General features: G+C 35.2%; 1 protein-coding gene across 1 annotated transcript in view; it reads right to left on the bottom strand.

The window, feature by feature from the left end:
- LOC105035850 (1-acyl-sn-glycerol-3-phosphate acyltransferase PLS1-like) overlaps positions 1-19427 on the bottom strand; it is a 37553-nt gene extending 18126 nt beyond the window's left edge. The window contains 5 exon segments of the mRNA XM_010911558.4: positions 17709-17768; positions 17951-18024; positions 18153-18192; positions 18556-18678; positions 19161-19427. Coding sequence (XP_010909860.2) covers positions 17709-17768; positions 17951-18024; positions 18153-18192; positions 18556-18678; positions 19161-19241 — 378 coding nt within the window. The 5' untranslated portion in view covers positions 19242-19427.
- Positions 19428-19705: the final 278 nt, after the last annotated feature.

Here is a 19705-nt window from a genome sequence, read left to right as displayed (position 1 = left end):
GAAGCCATATCAAATTTGTGAAAACCATAAAACAAAGGTTTATACCTCCTACACAGAACAGAAAAATAGTGGGCAATGGGCAGTACAACAATGGCTGGAACAGCTTCTAAAGTGGGCAAGGTAACACGAATAAAGAGCATAAGCCATATGTAACAAATCAGTAAAGATAACTGCTTCGCTCAAAATTAATCATGCTTAAATTTCAGATACCACGAAGAATGCAGAAGACCAATATGTACCAGGGAGACATAAAGAAAGGTTGGTTAAAAGAAGATTAAGAGATAACTACAAATTGGGTGGACAAAGCAGAATCAAAGTGCTTCCCTAAAAATTAGTCACCAACAACTGAACCATAATATATGGTTTTATAAAAACACAACAGTTACCAAAGAATAAGTTATAAAACCACATTTTGAAGTTACAAAGATTTAGTTGATCTTGAAAATAATGTGACACACCTATAGACTTGACAATGTGAACTAAGAGCCCTTTTTCACCTAACAAATACAGAGCCTCATTCAACACCTCGTGGGATAGACAAATTCTTTTAATCTGCTCGAACTAAAGAAATACTTTTTCATGATCATTGCAATGAGATACATCAACTTGTGAGAATAACCAGTCCCTTATTCACTCCTACCAATCTGAACTTGGTTGTAATTGAAAAATTGTGGACAAGCTGACATTGATGAGATGATCATTTGATTCCAACATACAGGATGCCTTGCTCCAACAGCTCACTTCCTAATTATATTCTATTTCTATAGCCACCAGTGTGGTGAATTACACATACCATGGTTCGCAAGCTTGGTCCCTTATGGACTAACCATAAAAGCTTTTGAACCATTTATCGTATGTCTCATACCATTATCCCTTTTTATAGTATAACCTAAAGCCCCTATATCTCGAGTCCAAATCCTCAAACCCATGGTCACCTTGCTCAACTCATTAAAAGACTTGGAACTTTGCTTTCTCTGCTACCAAGATTCGTAACATAACTCTTCATTATAAATTACAAGAAAGAACCCTAACCCCCAAAATTGCAAAAACCATGGTGTTGAAGAGGTCCATGTCACCCCAAAACATGTGTTTCTATCTATTGGAATAATAAAAGAAAAAAAAAATCCTCATATTCCTCCCCAGCCACCTCAAGGGCATCCTTCTGCTAAACCTCCACAGCATATACAGTGTTGCCTAATCAGTTGATGAAGCCTTGTAAGGCTTGGTAGTTGGTGCAAAGGACCAGAGTTCGAGTCCCGCCCTCACTAGGATTTTATCTGGGACTTCCCTGTCTAGTTCTCCCAAAAAAAAAAAAAGAAGGAAAAAAAGAAAAGAAAAGTTGATGCAATATTTTTAATTGGCAAATATTTCATATTTAAATTTAATTTAGTCTTCAGCTACTCGAAAGACCAGTGTCATCAGTCACTTGCCGCACATTGTCCTTTTTAAACAGTCAAAGGGTAAATCCTCTAGATTTGAACATAGAATTCATCCTTTCACTGTTCTTTGCAGAGTCCCAACCTTGCACATCCTATCCAAGCCCTGCTTAATCCTTAGAACCATCAGTCCATGGAGGCAATTAATCGACATCCATCACACAAGATACCAAGCTCACTACTAAACAAGGTTATTTAATAATATAAGATGATCGTGATATCATTGATTTGAGCATGAAACAAAAGTCCAACCACCTCAAGGCATGATCAGGATCAGAAGACAGAGTCAACTTTCTGCATCATCAAGTCATGAGAGAATTACATTGTAAAAATATAAAGATATAATGTAATGCATGAGGGCCCTTGTTATCACCCACAAAATAATGAAAAAGAGTCAACTTTCTGAACCACCTCAGAGAAAGAGTTGATTAGAAAATCACTTCAAGAATTCCTCTCAGATACACCTCTTCTGCACTACCCAGATTGTCATTATCACAAACCAAGCAAAGAGCAGCACAGCAGTAAGACTTCCACAATACTCCTCTGCAAGGTCACCATTGGCAGCATTAACACCATGGCATAGTCTACCAAACAGCTTAATAGTCCCAACATGCTATCAGTTCAAATATGACCTCTTGTGCATGAAGATCTAGCCTTTCCAACATGCCCTATCGGGGAGTTTAACTTATGTTCTACTTAAAGGAAGTCATGGTCTAAGAATGAAAAGACATTAAGTTCTGTGAGAGGGCGGCCCACGATTATTGAAAACATCCCCTAGAAGGCCAATGAATGTTCTACTACAGACCCTATTAAGACAAGTAACTTCCACTGCCTCTTCTAAAAATTCTTCACTCATTGTCTCCATCTTAAGAGGCACCTTATTCATTGGTCCACATGCAAATGTCTTGTCCAATAGCACTATAACACAATTTTACCAACAACTTCAAATATATATCTGACATTTGTTCTTTTATCATCATAATCTGAGCTTCTCTTGATGCACATTGCTTCTCCCCAAACTCAGTGAAGGGAACTTTGACTTTCACGATAATAATTTTCTTCTCAAACAAAGCATATGTTTATTTTGATTTCAAAATGGGTATTCTTGACCATAATTAAGTAACAGTACGACTCACAATCCCTATCAAGTAAATACAATTTTCATGCTCCTAGAAAACCCTTTCAATTCTAAAAGGATTGTGAGTGAACAACTAGTTTCATAAGACAAGGCAATGATGAATGACCCAAACAAGTCTCAGCTATCATGCTTGCCATGAAAACGAGGCTATCTTTCCCAACTTATGGATATAAGAAATATATTCAATGTGGACATATGCTCAGGTTCCATGTTCTCTATTCTATTATATAAGCCAAAGTCCAGAATGAACCATTCTTGAGGTTCCACACTGCCATGCATCTCCATCACATGCATCACGTGTCATATCCTTTCTACCACGCCATGCTCCACAGGGTGAATCAATGGATCTCCACATTTTCATGACTTCTCATCACATGTGTGATACGTGCCATACTCTACTTCTAGTGTGCTTTTATTAGAATAGATAGATCTAAGAATATATAAGCTTGAAATCTCAAATGACATTATAATAATATGATCCATCTATTTTTCCTTTTCTCCAAAAATACATGATTATTTTGGAGTGCCCACGCAAAAACCAAGAATTTGCACCAATTATCTACCTGCAAGACTCTTCAGTATCTCAATTTTCTCCAAGCATCTTCCTTTCTTCTCTTTGGCTGTTACAGCAATGAACCTCCGTAACCAAATTTTGGGATATCATCCTCATGTCTCATGTTGATCTCTGAATTCATTTAGCTGATGAGGGACATGGAAAAGATAAAGTTCTAAAAAAAAATTGCTCAATAAATTTTTGGTTTTTGATCATATTTATGCATATGCATGCATAAAGAAGACATTGTTTAGAAATCTCATCTGAAAAAACACATCTCAACTAACACTTTTTTAACATCTTAGCTGTTTCATCTAGTGAACAAATATGAGGGTGTATTAAGGATGTTAGTCAAACCAACACGACTTCATCCAGAATATACAGACATACCCTATGGCTGGTCTCAATTAAGCCTTAACAAGTTACCATATACTATCCAATAACATTTAGTTCATCTATGCTTAATCAACTGTAATAATATTAGACATCAGTCTTTACTACTTCACGAAAATGTTGATTTCCCAATCTAGAATACATTAGCATGTCAATTTCAAAAATTATACAAAACTTTTCTCAAGAAAGCCTGATACTTTTCCTAATTTTTCCTTTTTTATGTATCTGTTGCTGTTTTTTATCTTTTATTTAATTATTTTTTCCCTAATGATTTGGCTTGTTTGGATGAAACCATCGCAAAAATCGAAAATCATCCAAAATAAATGTGTATCATAATCAGGCCAACCTCAATGAAAAAACAAAAATCTAAATCTTAGTGATGAATGTGACAGCAACTCGGGTCTAACCATTTGGTCTGGTAGTCGAGAAATGTGGCTCTCCTATTAAGATTGTTTCTGAATCTCACAGTGCACAGGTTCAAGCTTTTTCTGTTGAATAAGTTGCTTTTTTTGGTAAGAAAACAGTCATAGAAACCCGATCAATTTCCATGGTTTTGACACTTTCCATTTGGAAACATTTACTTTTGTTACATTGTGAAGATTTTGACTCAAATCTAGACACATAAAAAGAGAATCCTGAAGAAATAAACCTTGTGGATCCACATAATTAACAATATTGAAATTTCCTTTGTTGACCTAAAATTTCCATTTTAACATCAGAACAAGATTAGGAAACCAATAGCAACATAACATCCATAAGCAAACTAGGTCTACGATATTATATCAGCTCATAAGGACCACTTGAGAATGGTTAAACATCCCCCTTTGGACCACTCCACAGGACAAGACAAAAGCAAATTTAGGTTAAACAAACAAAGGGATCAAAATGGGCCATCCTGCAAGCCACCGTTTTTACATTGATCAGGCCAAGCATTTGGGATGTAAATTTTTAAAGTACTCGGCCCAGGCCAAGCTCATTTTTCCTGAAAACACCAGTAACAAACAACATATATCTAAATGCACATACACACATATACTAGCACACCTGCACATGCAATTCAAATCTAGATCCAAAAACAGAAACCACATACATGAACCAATAAAAGCTCTTGTATATTTTTGCTGACAGGTTAGGAAATCAAAATTAATAAACATGTACATTTAAAATAACATTTTATCATAATAATATAATAACATACAAAAACTTTAAGAAACTTATTATCTTACACTTCCTTGCTTCTTAAGGGTTCATTCCAAATGAATCCTTGATGTAAACGATAAATCATAAGTTTATCATGTTTATTGCAAGCACAAGGAAGCAATATAAATCACATCGATGAATCTTAAGATATTCAATGACTTTAAATGTAATACCTAGCATGACTTTTAAAGGACTAGAACCCAAAAAAAAAAAAGGCCAGCACGGGCAAAGGGCACGAACCAGAACTCTCAAAGGAGTTTTTCTCCATTTGAGATTCCGAGTTCGGGGGGGAGTTGAACTTCTAATGGCTTTAATCTACCTTTAATCGGCTTTTGTAAGAAGCTCACCTCTCCCTCAAAGTCTCCCACCGCTAACCATCGCCCTTTCTTCCCCCTTTCTTCCTCTCAAAAATCCATCGCTTGAATTCTCTATGGCCACTGGAAATCAAAATCATAAATCATGGAAACAAGGTAATAATCTCTTTACTTGTAATCTAATCTTCCTCCACATCCTCTATAGATCTTAGACCATGGTTTCCAGCAGAATTAGTCACCGGATTTAGCTGAGGAAGGGGTGTTTTGTAATCCCCTATTTTTGTGTTTTCTTCAACCATGTTCCTCCTTTTTCCGGCCATCCCTGCCATCGCCGTTCATCGCCAAGGGCCTTGAAATATCCTTTGCATTCGCCTCTGGCCGAAGCCGGAGCCCCAGCCACCGCCGGCCATTGCCATGCCGGTGGTGCTTCCTCATTCTGAGAGAAAAGGGGGGAAGCACTCCCTTATTTCACCGTGGAACCAAAAAAAAAAGAGAAAAGAAAAAGAAAGAAAAGAGAAAAGAAAAAGAAAAAAGAAAAAAAAAGAAAGAGATTCTCTCTCTTTCCTCTCCCTTTTTCTAAGCTTGAATCCCCACTTTCTCTCTCTAAAAAGCTTCACTCTCTCTCTATAGATTTTCTCTCACTAAAATTATCCCTCTTTAGGTTCTCTTTCTACAACTAGTTTGATAAAGGATATTCTTTCAATGATTCTGATTTGTCCTTAGCAAAGAGTCCTAATCCACAATTGCTAGACAGCATGCCGACACCCATCTTGGCCAGATCCGGATATCACTAGATTCGATTAACTATAATTTTTACTGAATTATCTATACACTAATCCCATCATGATTTGATTAAATCGTCCTAATCAAATTGATCTAGACATCAGAAAGTGTTGCTGATAAATTGTGTTCCATCTCGTCAGTTTCTCTCTCCTATGATATTCTCTTTCTACACGATTTGTGAATCCAGTAAATCCAACCTGTTGCTTTGAATCTAAGTTGATTCCAGTAAGGGATTTTGAACCGATCTGTTAGTCGGACAACATGTCCACAACATCCGACCTTTTATTGAGCATTACAAGATCTTATCCTTGTTAATCTCTATCCAATCATTATATTTTAAGTCTCTGATTAGATAAAGTTACTTGATTAAATTGATCCCTGACCGTCAATTGGTGTATTGAGCTCCACTTTGACCTTTGTCAGGTACTAATAGCTTTGACTAACCTTGATTTTTGTTGAACCATCTGTTTCCTCTTCTAATCGTGATCCGATAAAATTACCTTGATTAGATCGACTAGAACATTGGATGATACCATTTTTGTCAGTCTTCTAAGGGCATCGGAACTTAGGATTTTCATTAGTTGTAACTTAAAACTGATAGAAGAATATATTTTAAATATTAGGTTCAGAAGGATGCTCTCAGGATTGATTGAATCTGTCCATTCAGTATTCTATAAAGATAAGTAATGAACCATCTTCTCAAGATATTTCATAATTTATTTTAAAAGCAAATAATTATTCTTTGAATTGCATGTTTTATTAAACTATATTTTGAACAAAAAGTAATTTGCAAATTTGAGATTTATGAAATATTATGATTTATTGATTTATTATGGAATATACATATGTTCAATGCAATTATGATATCTACATGTTATGTTGCAAAAGTGCTTTGATATGGATTGGATTTGTGTGCTTAGCCTAACTATATTTTAGTGGACCTTGCCAATGGTCATAGTTAAAGGCTGTTGAGATATATGTGTTTTCATTCGAATTGGATTTATGATTACACATGCATATGAATATTAAAAATATTTGATTTATTTAAGTAAACATAAAATATGTTCTTATGTTTATTCATGACATAATTTTCGAACATTATATTTTATGATAATATCTAGGATGTCTAGTTAAAATATTCATTACTTGCTGGGCTATCGAGCTCATCACCTCTCCTTTCTTTTCAAATTCAGATTCTTAATTACGGACATGGTACTGCTTTCAGAGTGAGTTAGAAGTGAGAGTCGACAACATAAATTTATTATTATATTTTACAGAATTATTATTTAAGATGTAATTGATGTAAGATTTTTTGAATATCATTGAAATTTTGTAAGAGATTAAAATTGATTTTAGTTAGTTAAATTTTGCACTAACTTATTATCAATTCCACTGTGATGGATTGATATCATTTTTGGAATATGTTGTATGCTTGTGCAGAGAGTTCTTCATGAGTATGCGGCGATTGCCATAATCCCTAAACTCATGATCTCGGATCGAGGGCGTGACATTAAACCAATACTCCAACATGTGTTGATGCACGTTTGGGGCCAGAAAAGTCATTTAAGAACATTTTGATTTGGTCTGGAGAAATAAAATTTGGACTGATATTGTAATACCCAAAAAAAATTTTAAAAAAAAAGACCCACTCAAAAAAAAAAGGGGACTGTTGCATGTGCTGGAAATTTTTGTGGAAGGAGAAAATTCACGAAAGAACTCCCGAAGGAGTTCTTCTCTGATTCAAACTCCTGAATCCTTAGATATTAGAGATTGAACCAAACCTTAAATCCTCTCCATCGAAACCTATTTAAAGGCCCTAATCCCTCACTTTTCCTCACCAAAAAATCATCAAATTCGCTGCCCTTATTTCCTCTTTCGTTCCTCTGGATTGCCGGCAGTTTACCCTTGCTTTGGCCATCGGAAATTGGATCAAAACCCATCAAAGACTTGGCAAATCTCCTTAATCTTTTGTAAGTCTTAAGCATGAGTTTTGCCAATTTTTTCTGTTGAAAATCGCTTGAAAATCTTTTTTTTTTGAATCCCCTATTTGTGTTTTTTTTGTTCTTGGTTGCCGTCGTGGGTTGCCGTCGGTCGTCGGATCTGGCTCGTCGGTCGTCGCCGGACCTTCCTCTTTCAGCCACGAGTGTTGTCGGAGGAGGGGGAGGTCCTCTTAGTCCAAGAACAAGGGAGCAAGAGCCCCTCCGTTCCATGAAAGAAAAAGAAGAGAGGACCGCACGGGTCCTCTACTCCCTTGAAGGAAAAAAAAAGAAAAAGAAAGGAAAAAGAAAAAAAGAGAAAAAAAAAAGAAGAAAAAAAAAGAGAGTTTTCCCTCTCATCTCTCTCTCCCTTCTCTCTGAGTTTGAGTTCCCATTTTCTCTCTCTCTAAAAGTTTTACTTTCTCTCTCTATATTCTCTCTCTAGAATTTCTCTTTCTAGACTGATTCTCTCTCTCTCGATGGATTTCTCTCTCAAAGTTATCTTTCTAAGATTACTTCAGTGAAAGACTTTCTTTTGACGATTTTGATCGAGCTTAGTGAAGAATCCGATCTTTAGCGGAGTTTTAATTTGAGATTTGTTTAAATTTAGTTTTGAATTAGAATTAATGTAAAAATATAATTTTGAATAATAGATTGTGAAGAATCCACTCAAGATTAACTGATATGTTCATTCAGTGCTCTACGAAAGGTAAGTGATGAACCAACTTCTTAAGATATTTCATAATTTATTTTAAAAGTAAATAATTATTCTTTGAATTATGCATGATTTATGAAATTGTATTTTGAATAGCAAGTGATTTGAAAATTTGATATTTTTGAAATACTATGGGTTATTGATTATGCATATATTCAGTGAAAATTATGATATCTATATGTTATATTACAATAGTGCTTTGATATGGATCGGATTTGTGCTCTTAACCTAACTATGTTTCAGTGGACCCGCCAATGAAAATTATACATTGATAATCAATGGGCCCCACCAATGGGAATTATACATTGGTACTCAATAGGCCCCGTCAATGGGGATTATACGTTGGTACTCAGTGGACTCTATCAGTAGAGATTGTGTACTAATAATTAGTGGATCTTGCCAGTGGGGGTCGTGCGCTGATATTTAGTAGATCCTGCTAATGGAGGTTATATATTGTCCATAATTAAAGGCTATTGAGTTTTATGTGTTTTTGATTAGAATCGAATTTATGATTATGCATGCATATGAGTATTGAAATTATTTGACTTATTTAAATAAGCATGAAATATGTTTCTATATATATTCATAGTAAGTTTTTTGAACATCATATCTATGATAATATCTGAAATATCTAGTTCAGATATTCATTATTTACTGGGCTATCAAACTAATCACCTCTTTCTTTTATTTTTTTTAGATTCAAATAATTACGAGCGTGGGCATTAATATTTGGGAGAAAGCTTTTAGCGACGAGATTTGGCACTGCCAACTTCATTGAACTTAGATTTATTTTTGTGTTAGTTTTAGTAGAACTTTATTCGATGAAAGATATTTGATTTAGTTATTTGAATTAAAATTTAATAATAATTATTTGAATTTTATTCTGCTGTGATGCATTGATATCGTGATGAGATACCTTACATGATAGTTCCCTATGAGTGTGCGGCGGTTGTCGCGATCTCCGGCTCACGATATCAGGTCAGGGACATGACAATTAATATGATATCAGAGCATAAGTGGATAAATCATAAATCATAGAGTTTGACATTGATAAGTATAGTTGGGTAGACATTAAGGACACTAGGACGTTAGACTATGATGAATATGATAAAAAAAATCATCATAATAAATAAATGAACTTAATAAGGATATATATTACCATTTAGGTTATCATGTCCCCTCGTCGAATGGCAAGGACTACTCAAAGGGCTGCAAGAGAGGCATCACAACCGCAGGGTGGCAGCACTCCCCAACTGAATAGTGACACCCCTCAGCAGGAGTCATTGATCCCACTCGAACTACTTCGATAGTGCATCAAGAATCGAACGCGGCTCAATTAATGCAAATCCTAATTGGGATGATGCAGATGCAACAGCAGATATAGCAGCAGATGCTTGAACAGCAACATACGCAACATCAACATCCGCCACAACAGCATGGCCATGTGGAGCAACAATGCGGCGAAACAACATCGTAGAGTTCAAAAGGCTTGCTCCTCCAGCCTTCAAGGGGACCACTGAACTTTTGGAAGCTAATAATTGGATAATAGAAATAGAGAAAGCATTTGCTATCCAAAAGTGCAACAATGAAGAAAAGATTCGGTATGCAGCCTATTTACTATAAGGTGAAGCATTCAACTGGTGGCAACGATTACAACGAAAATATAAACATGATGGGGACAACTCACTTGGGAGAGGCTCCGGATCACATTTTACGACCAATATTTTTCTTGAAGCATAAAAACTCGAAAAGACCAAGAGTTTATTTACCTGAAACAAAAGAGTATAAGCGTGATTAAATATGAAGCCAAATTTACAGAGTTGACTAAATTTGCTTCGAGATTAGTGGATGGTGAGCGAGATCGAGTTCATAAGTTTGAGATGGGACTAAGGACTGAAATTCGAAAACAAGTGGTTCCATATGAGTTCACTACTTATGATGATGTGGTAAACAAAGCACTGATAATTGAAAGAGAAGTCAATGACGAACGTGCAGAAAGAGAGGAAGCAAAGATAGAGAGGTAGATCAAATGATATACGAGAGAGAAACAGTAAGGATACCAAAAGTTCAACTAAGGGAGTAATAGATAATAAGACTCAACAGGCTAATGGTAAGCGATGCTCCAAATATGGCAGAAATCATGCTGACAAGGATTGTCAGTGGATTACAGGTGCTTGTTTAAAATGTGGTCAGATGGATCATAGAGTTGCTAACTGCCCGCTAAGGATTGAAAATCAATTTGGCCAAAGAACTCATGATGGACAAAACAAGGATGGAGGTAAAAAACCTAAAACCCAGAGAAGAGTTTATGTACTTACTTAACAAGATGTACAAGCTTCCAATGCAATGGTGACAGGTAAGAATTCGAGGATGAAATTTATTTTTAGAGGGGTAGATTGTAATACCCAAAAATTAAAAAGAAAAAAAAGACCCACTCAAAAAAAAAGGGACCAGCACGTGCGTGAAATTTCTGTGGAAGGGGAAAATTCACGGAAGAACTCCCGAAGGAGTTCTCCGATTCAAACTCCTGAATCCTTAGAAATTAGAGATTGAATCAAACCTTTAATCCTCCCCATCGAAACCTATTTAAAGGCCCTAATCCCTCACTTTTCCTCATTGAAAAATCATCAAATTTGCTACCCTTATTTTCTCTTTCTTTGCTCTGGATTGCCGGTGGTTTACCCTTGATTTAGCCATCGGAAATTGGATCAAAATCTGTCAAAGACTAGGTAAATCTCCTCCAAATCTACTTCTTAATCTTTTGTAAGTCTTAAGCATGAGTTTTGCCAATTTTTTTCTATTGAAAATCCTTTTTTTTGAATCCCCTATCTTTGTTTTTTTGTTCTTGGTTGCCGTCGTGGGCTACCGTCGGTCGTCGGATTTGGCTTAGCCCATCGGTCATCGGATTTGGCTCGTCAGTCACCACCGAACCTTCCTCTTTCGGCCATGAGTGTTGTCGAAGGAGGGGCAGGTCCTCTTAGTCCAGGAACAAGAGAGCAAGAGCCCCCCTGTTCCGTGAAAGAAAAAGAAGAGAAAGAGGACCGCATGGATCCTCTATTCCCGTGAAGGAAAAAAAGAAAAAGAAAGCAAAAAGAAAAAAAAAGAAAGAAAAAAAGAGAGAGTTTTCTCTCTCATCTCTCTCTCCCTTCTCTCTAAGTTTGAGTCCCCACTTTCTCTCTCTACTCTCTCCTTAGAATTTTCTCTCTCTAGATTGATTCTCTCTTGATGGATTTCTCTCTCTCGAAGTTATCTTTTTAAGATTAGCCCAGTGAAGGGCTTCCTTTTGACGATTTTGATCGAGCTTAGTGAAGGATCCGATCTTAAGTGGAGTTTTGATTTGAAATTTGTTTAGATCTAATTTTAAATTAAAATTAATGTAAAAATATAATTTTGAATAATAAGTTCTGAAAAATCCTCTCGAGATTAACTGATCTATTCATTCAGTGCTCTACAAAAGATAAGTGATGAACTATTTTCTCAAAATATTTCATAATTTATTTTTAAAATAAATTATTATTCTTTGAATTATGCATGATTTATGAAATTATATTTTGAATAGCAAGTGATTTGAAAAATTGATATTTCTGAAATACTATGATTTATTGATTATGCATATGTTCAGTGAAAATTATGATATCTATATGTATTATGTTACAATAGTGCTTTGATATTGATCGGATTTGTGCTCTTAACCTATGTTTTAGTGGACCCCACCAATGGGGATTATACATTGGTAACCAGTGGGTCCCGCCAATAGGGATCATACATTAGTACTCAGTGGCTTCGTCAATAGAGATTATACGTTGGTACTCAATAGACCCTGCCAGTGAGAGTTGTACGCTGGTAATTAACGGACCCTGCCAATGAAGACTGTGCCTGTTATTTAATGGATCCTACCAATGGGGGTTATATATTGACCATAGTTAAAGGCTGTTGATTTTTATGTATTTTTTATTCGAATCGAATTTATGATTACGCATGCATATGAGTGCTGAAATTATTTGACTTATTTAAGCATGGAATATGTTCCTCTGTATATTCATGGCATTATTTTTGAACATCATATCTATGATAATATCCAAAATATCTAGTCGAGATATTCCTTACTTATTGGGCTATTAAGCTCATCACCTTTTATTTTTTTCAGATTCAAATAATTAATTACGAGTATGGGCATTAATTTTTGAAAGAGAGCTTTTAGAGACGAGATTTGACACTGTCAACTTCGTTGAGCTTAGATTTATTTTGGTGTTATTTTTAGTAGAACTTTATTTGATGAAAGATATATGATTTAGTTATTTGAATTAAAGTTAAATAATAATTATTTGAATTTTACTCCATTGTGATGCTTTGATATCATGATGAGATGCCTTACATACTTATAGGGAGAGTTTTTTATGAGTGTACGGCGGTTGCCACGACCTCCGGCTCGCGATCTCGAGTCAAGGGCGTGACAATTAATATGGTATTAGAGCATAAGTAGATAAAACATAAGTCATAGAGTTTAATATTGATAAGTATAGTTAGGTAGACATTAGGGACACTAGGACATTAGACTATGATGAATATGATAAAAAAAGAATCATCATAATAAATAAATGAACTTAATAAGGATATATATTACCATTTAAGTTATCATGCCCCCTCGTCGAATGGCAAGGACTACTCAAGGGGCTGCAAAAGAGGCATTGCAACTGCAGGGTGGCACCACTCCCCAACTGAATAGTGGCACCCCTCAGCAGAAGTCGTTGATCCTATTTGAACTACTCCGACAGTATGTCAAAAACCAGGCATGGCTCAATTAATGCAAACCCAAGTTGGGATGATACAGATGCAACAGCAAATACAACAGCAAATGCTTGAACAGCAACATACACAACAACATCAACATCCACCACAACAGTATGGACATGCGGAGCAGTCGGTGCAATGAAATAATATCACAGAGTTTAAAGCTAGCTCCTCCAACCTTCAAGGGGACTACTGAATCTTTAGAAGCTAGCAATTGGATAATAGAAATAGAGAAAGCATTTGCTGTCCAGGAGTGCAACGATAAAGAAAAGATTCGATATGCAGCCTATTTATTAAAAGGTGAAGCATTCAACTGGTGGCAGAGATTAGAACGAAAATATGAACAAGATGGGAACAACTCACTTGGGAGAGGTTTCGGATCGTATTTTATGATTAATATTTTCCTCGAAGCGTAAGAACTCAGAAAGAACAAGAGTTTATTTCTCTGAAGGAAAAAAAGTAAAAAAAAAAAAAAGAGAAGAAAAAAAGAAAAAAAAAAGAAAAAAAGAGAGAATTTTCTCTCTCATCTCTCTCTCCCTTCTCTCTGAGTTTGAATCCCCACTCTCTCTCTAAAAGTTTTATTTTCTCTCTCTACTTTCTCTCTTAAAATTTTTCTCTAGACTGATTTTCTCTCTTGATGAATTTCTCTCTCTCGAAGTTATCTTTCTAAGATTAGACCAATGAAGGACTTTCTTTTGACGATTTTGATCAAGCTTAGTAAGGATCCGATCTTTAGTAGAGTTTTAATTTGAAATTTGTTTAAATCTAATTTTGAATTAGAATTAATATAAAAATATAATTTTGAATAATAAATTCTGAAGAATCCCCTCAAGGTTAATTGATCTGCTCGTTCAGTGCTCTACGAAAGGTAAGTGATGAATCATCTTCTCAAGATATTTCATAATTTATTTTGAAAATAAATAATTATTTTTTAAATTTTGCATGATTTATGAAATTGTATTTTGAATAGCAAATGATTTGAAAAATTGATACTTCTGAAATACTATGGTTTATTGGTTATGCATATGTTCAATGAAAATTATGATATCTATATGTATTATGCTACAAAAGTGCTTTGATATGGATCGGATTTGTGCTCTCAGCCTAAGTATGTTTTAGTGGGCCCCACCAATGAGGATTATATATTAGTAATCAGTGGGCTCCATCAATGAGAATTATACGTTGGTACTTAGTGGACCCTGCTAGTGGGGGTTGTGCACTGATAATTAGTAAACTCTACCAATGGGGGTTGTACACTAATATTCAGTAAACCCACCATTGAGGGTTATATATTGGTCATAATTAAAGGCTATTGAGTTTTATGTATTTTTGATTTGAATCGAATTTATGATTACGCATGTATATGAGTATTGAAATTATTTGACTTATTTAAGCATAGAATATGTTCCTATACATATTCAAGATATTATTTTTAAACATCATATCTATGATAATATCTGAAATATCTAGTTGAGATATTCATTATTTATTGAACTATCAAGCTCATCATCTTTTTTTTTATTTTTTTCAGATTCAGATAATTAATTACAAGCGTGGACATTAATTTTTGGGAGAGCTTTTAAAGACGAGATTTGGCACTATCAACTTCGTTGAACTTAAATTTATTTTTATATTATTTTTAATAGAACTTTATTTGATGAAAAATATTTGATTTAGTTATTTGAATTAAAATTGAATAATAATTATTTGAATTTTATTCCGCTGTGATACATTAATATCGTGATGAGATGCCTTACATGCTTATGGGGTGAGTTCCCTATGAGTGTGCGACGGTTGCCACGACATCTGGCTCACAATCTCAGACCGGAGGCATGACAGATATAATACAAGAAGAGGGGTAGGTTAGCATGAAGAAGGTTACTTGAAGAAGAATTAAAACAAAGGAAATGACACATACAACCTAAATTGGCCCCTTTTCTAAATCAATGTGATTCTTATCTAATGGGAAGTGAATCTATAGTCCCTAATTTACCCATTGGCATAATCTGCATCATATAAATTTTTAACGATGACTTAGTAATTTTTCAGTTTGTAAAATTTGAGAAATCTTTGAGCATACTTTTAAACATAGTATAGATTAGAAGTTGTTGACAAAATGTACTTAAAATATAAATATGCAAAACTAAAGTTTAAGAATTACAAATCAAAATCGAAAGGAAAGTAGGTTATTACATTGTTTTTAGATACATTTTCCGAACCCCATGCATAGGTTGATTCCAATCTGATATTTAAAGATGCTCATAGAATTTATCAAAGGGCAACAATTGCAATGACCAACCTGGGTGAGTAGTCTGCAGCATAGCTTGTTATGTCAACCATACCACCCCACAACAAGCGTATCAGTGATACCGTTACAGTACCAAGGCTTAAAATAGCACAGAGGTCACTGGCTTGTACTGGGTGGATCCAACTACTCCCCAGTTTCATGTTGAACTGATCCATACCACCCAATTTGGATAGTTTCGTGGCTGGACATGAGAAAAGGTTATCCCAATCCTCTACCCATATGGAAGCTATATCGTACCATGTCACACATACGAGTATGGTACCCAATACAAATATAGCAAATGTTGATCTACAAGAAAGATGGTAAAGATGTGGGGAGAGAGAAAGAGAGAGAGAGAGAGAGGCATGAACACTCAAGACACAATCCTGAGAAAGAGTTGAAGACGGGGAATATGTAACATAGTCAATTAAAGTTTTTTTTTTCTTTAATAGTTGATTGGGGTGAGGAGGGCTTCGATGAGAGAAATATAAGAGGTGATGTGAGATTTTCAAGACAAAAAGAGATTGAGGAGTTAAATTGGCTAAGATTTCTGAATTAGAATGAGCAGAGTCTAGGGGGGCACAATTATAAGAAAGAGTAGCAATATGAACTACCAAATCTCATGAGTATTTAAGGAGACCAAAATTTAAACATTATAACAAAGGAAAAAGGATGAGAGGTTAAAAAAGTATTATATGGGAGTCCATGAAAGATATTTTTTACAAGCTACCATATGATGACTTGGCATTCAATGATTGAAAGGGTGCAATCATGGGCACCACATGCGCACATAAAGCAATCATGTAATTATGTACACTTCTATATGTATATGCAAGGAAAAAGAGACATGAAAAGATTAATATAAAAGGAAAAAAAACAAGGCATGAGAAAGATAATTGAATAATTTAATACAGATCTCTAGATGTATTTGGTAGCTTGTGGTTGGTAGACTAGTGATGCATGAAATATAGGCAATGAATAGTTAGAAAAATATTAAATAAAATAAAAATAAAGAAGAACCAAAGTAGAACATGGAATAATAGAATAAAATAGAAAACTAAGGAACAATACAAATTCTAACGTACAAAAATAAAAAATAAAAAAATGTGAGAAAATTCAATGGGAAATTGTCCTGCCATCTGACTGTACAATCAAAATCATTTATTTATTTCTTATAAAAGAATGTGAATTGCTAATGTACTTCTATTTTTTGTTTAGTTACCTTGCTTCTTTCTGAGAGAACCAAATGGAAGTAACATATGAATGAAAGAACAAGAGTGGATAAAACATTTAAGGATGGTGAAACAACAACTAAGAAAAGGGAAATAGATGTACACCAAAGTGGAAATAAAAATTCAGAGACAAATTTATTAGCAAAGTGAGATGTTAAAAATACTAAAAAATGTACTTGATTGAAAAATTAATAAATAAGACATGATTTGCAAGGATGCAATAGGAAGACACATCGCTATGTGTGTAGTGTAAGAGAGAGAAAGAGAGAGATTCTCAATGGAAAACATTCAAAATCCCCTTTTGAAAAGAAATCAATTAAATGCTCAATCGGTTAGGATATACACGAAGGAGATGTGAGCCATGAATAGGATCACAAGTCCAAAACATCCAAACTCCATTTTTTTAAGAAAAAGCCATATTTGTCAGCAGAATTTCCTTTATTAGTCTCATCAGATTCATGAGAGATGATGAGGTAGGCAGTTAATTGAGTACGGGCAAAAGAGACTATTCATAGGAAAAAAAGATATTTTTTCACATGAAGAATTCCATGAAATTGAGGTTACAGTATTATAGAACAAGAATTGACCAATTGAATATATCTAAAATATTCTATTTTTCATAGTCTTCTCTTTAATATAGAATCAAAGAAAGATAGATGCATTACATACACATAAATGTTTAACTGCAGAGACACAAAAGAGCTCTGCACTCCTAAGTAATTGGTACACTGACAAAAATAAAATAAAAAACTAGAATACTAAATGACAAAGAAACTATATGATTATTGATACAACTCATCGTTTCCAATCTATGACCGTTCAATTTTAAAATAAAAAACAGTGTATGTACCAGAAGAAGTGCAATAATGGTATGTACGATAAAGACTTACTCGCAAGAATTTTGATGATTTCTTCATGACAGCTACCGTGCTACCAAGGCAACCTGAGCGCTAGCGTAGGTAAATAGAAATATCAGGTAAATAAGGAAAAATAAAAATGAGTCATCTACATTTGAGAAAATAAATTAATGCATGTTTCCAGCATGCAAGTTTACAACTGGTAAACATAACAAGATACATGATAAACCAAATTAAGATTCCCATATGTCATGCTATTTGAATTTGTTATGCACCTGAGCTAAAATCCATCGAACAAGCCAGTCAATGTCACTTTTGTGGTTGCAAATGACCAATGCATGCTCTTTACCTATAAAAGTTTCTATGTCAACTCAAATTGCAATCTAAATAAGCTCTAGGTTTAACATGATTAACAATATCAGTCCACATCAAATGACATATAATTCTCAGGATCAAAGTTGAAAATTCAGTCCTCACCCAGTGATTTGTAAGTTTCAGAATCAGCATATAACTGTACCTGTAACCAGGAACAACACCATATTAATCTTCAAACTCTGGGAGCAAAAGATGGTACCAGCAGAAATTCCTATATCTTTTAAAACATCTTCTAAAATGATCAATCAACTCGACGTAATATGGAGGATGTAATTCTAGTGAAGGATACAAGTACCACAAATACTAATGACACAACTGCTTGTGTTAGACACAGCATATCAACAGAATCAAGGTTTGGCTGTAAATTGGAGGTCTGTAGTGGTAGTTTACGAAGTCATAAAGAAAGCTTTACAAACTATGGAGTTTAAAAAGGAAACAATAAATAAGTTCTACAATAGCCAAGCAGGAATTAGTAACTTTTACTTTTTTTAACTAAAAGATTTACCTTAACACCTGCCCACCAATCAACGAGCCAAACAAGCTGGAGCCACAACAATTCTGCCACTACTCTGTTGATCTTCCTATAGAGATTCTTTGAGAAAGGCCTTATCATAACAAAACAAGTAGCCTGTAGCAAAACCCAAAAAAAATACAAGTCATCATGCCAGGAAAATGCTGAAAAACCACAAATCAGATCTTTCCTAAGACTACAGAAGCGTGAATCAATTTCAGGCAATGAGACGAAAAGATAAAAATCAAAATCATAACTTTAGTGCATTACTGATTCCAGAACCAAAAATGCGAAACAAAGAGGAAATGAACCAGAAAACGGACAATCTTAACATGAATATTTGACATACCAAATGCTAATAAACGCCCATCAAAGAAATCAGCTAACAATCAAAAACTGACCATAGGAACAGTTAAAATGGAGAGAATCATCGCAAATTGGAAATATCCAACGATCGAAAAAAACCACGAAACTCCCCAAAAGCTATCGTAGCAAGCATCACGGACTAAAAGAGCCAATATAACGGAATCAAACAATCAAATCCACGATCCAGAACAAAATAGGCTTTCTTTTCCCTCCAAACTTGCTCCATCTCCGACCTGAATTAGGTTTACGACCAAACCCGAGAGAAGGAAGAGAAGGCCGAGAGGAACCACCACCAACGCCGCCACAATCGCCATGGCGGAGAGAGAGAGCCGAAAAAGGAGGAGAAAGAGGGATTTTCTTCTGACAAATTGGAGGGAAACGGATAAAAAAATTTAGCGTTTTTCTTTCCTACTTCAAAAAAAGGGTTTTTTTATCGAGCTTCCGTCGCGATTTGAAAGCCAAAAAGGGTCGTTTTTGGCATTCGAATGGGTTTGCAGGGGACGTACGGGCCGTCGGAAAAGGAGGTGGGCCTTTTTGGGATGGAGTTTCCCTCCAGCACGGTGGTCGTGATTTCGACCCTCGTACGAGCGAGTTTTTTTTCCCCTCGTACTACCCACGTGCTCGCTGTTGAGGGCTAGCCTAGTTTGCGGATCCTGTTACCGGTCGGTGAGTGGCTCGATGATTCAGTAAAAGAGGAGAAAGCTGGAGTTCCAGAGGATGCTACCTTTGATGGGCGCTATTAGTAATGCTGCTGTTGTCTAGCTCCTGCAATGCAGGT

The sequence above is a fragment of the Elaeis guineensis genome, chromosome 15 (genome assembly GCF_000442705.2).
Source record: "Elaeis guineensis isolate ETL-2024a chromosome 15, EG11, whole genome shotgun sequence".
Lineage (NCBI taxonomy): Eukaryota > Viridiplantae > Streptophyta > Magnoliopsida > Arecales > Arecaceae > Elaeis > Elaeis guineensis.
Note: the sequence above shows the minus strand (reverse complement) of the source record. Positions and strands in the feature narration are given on the sequence as shown.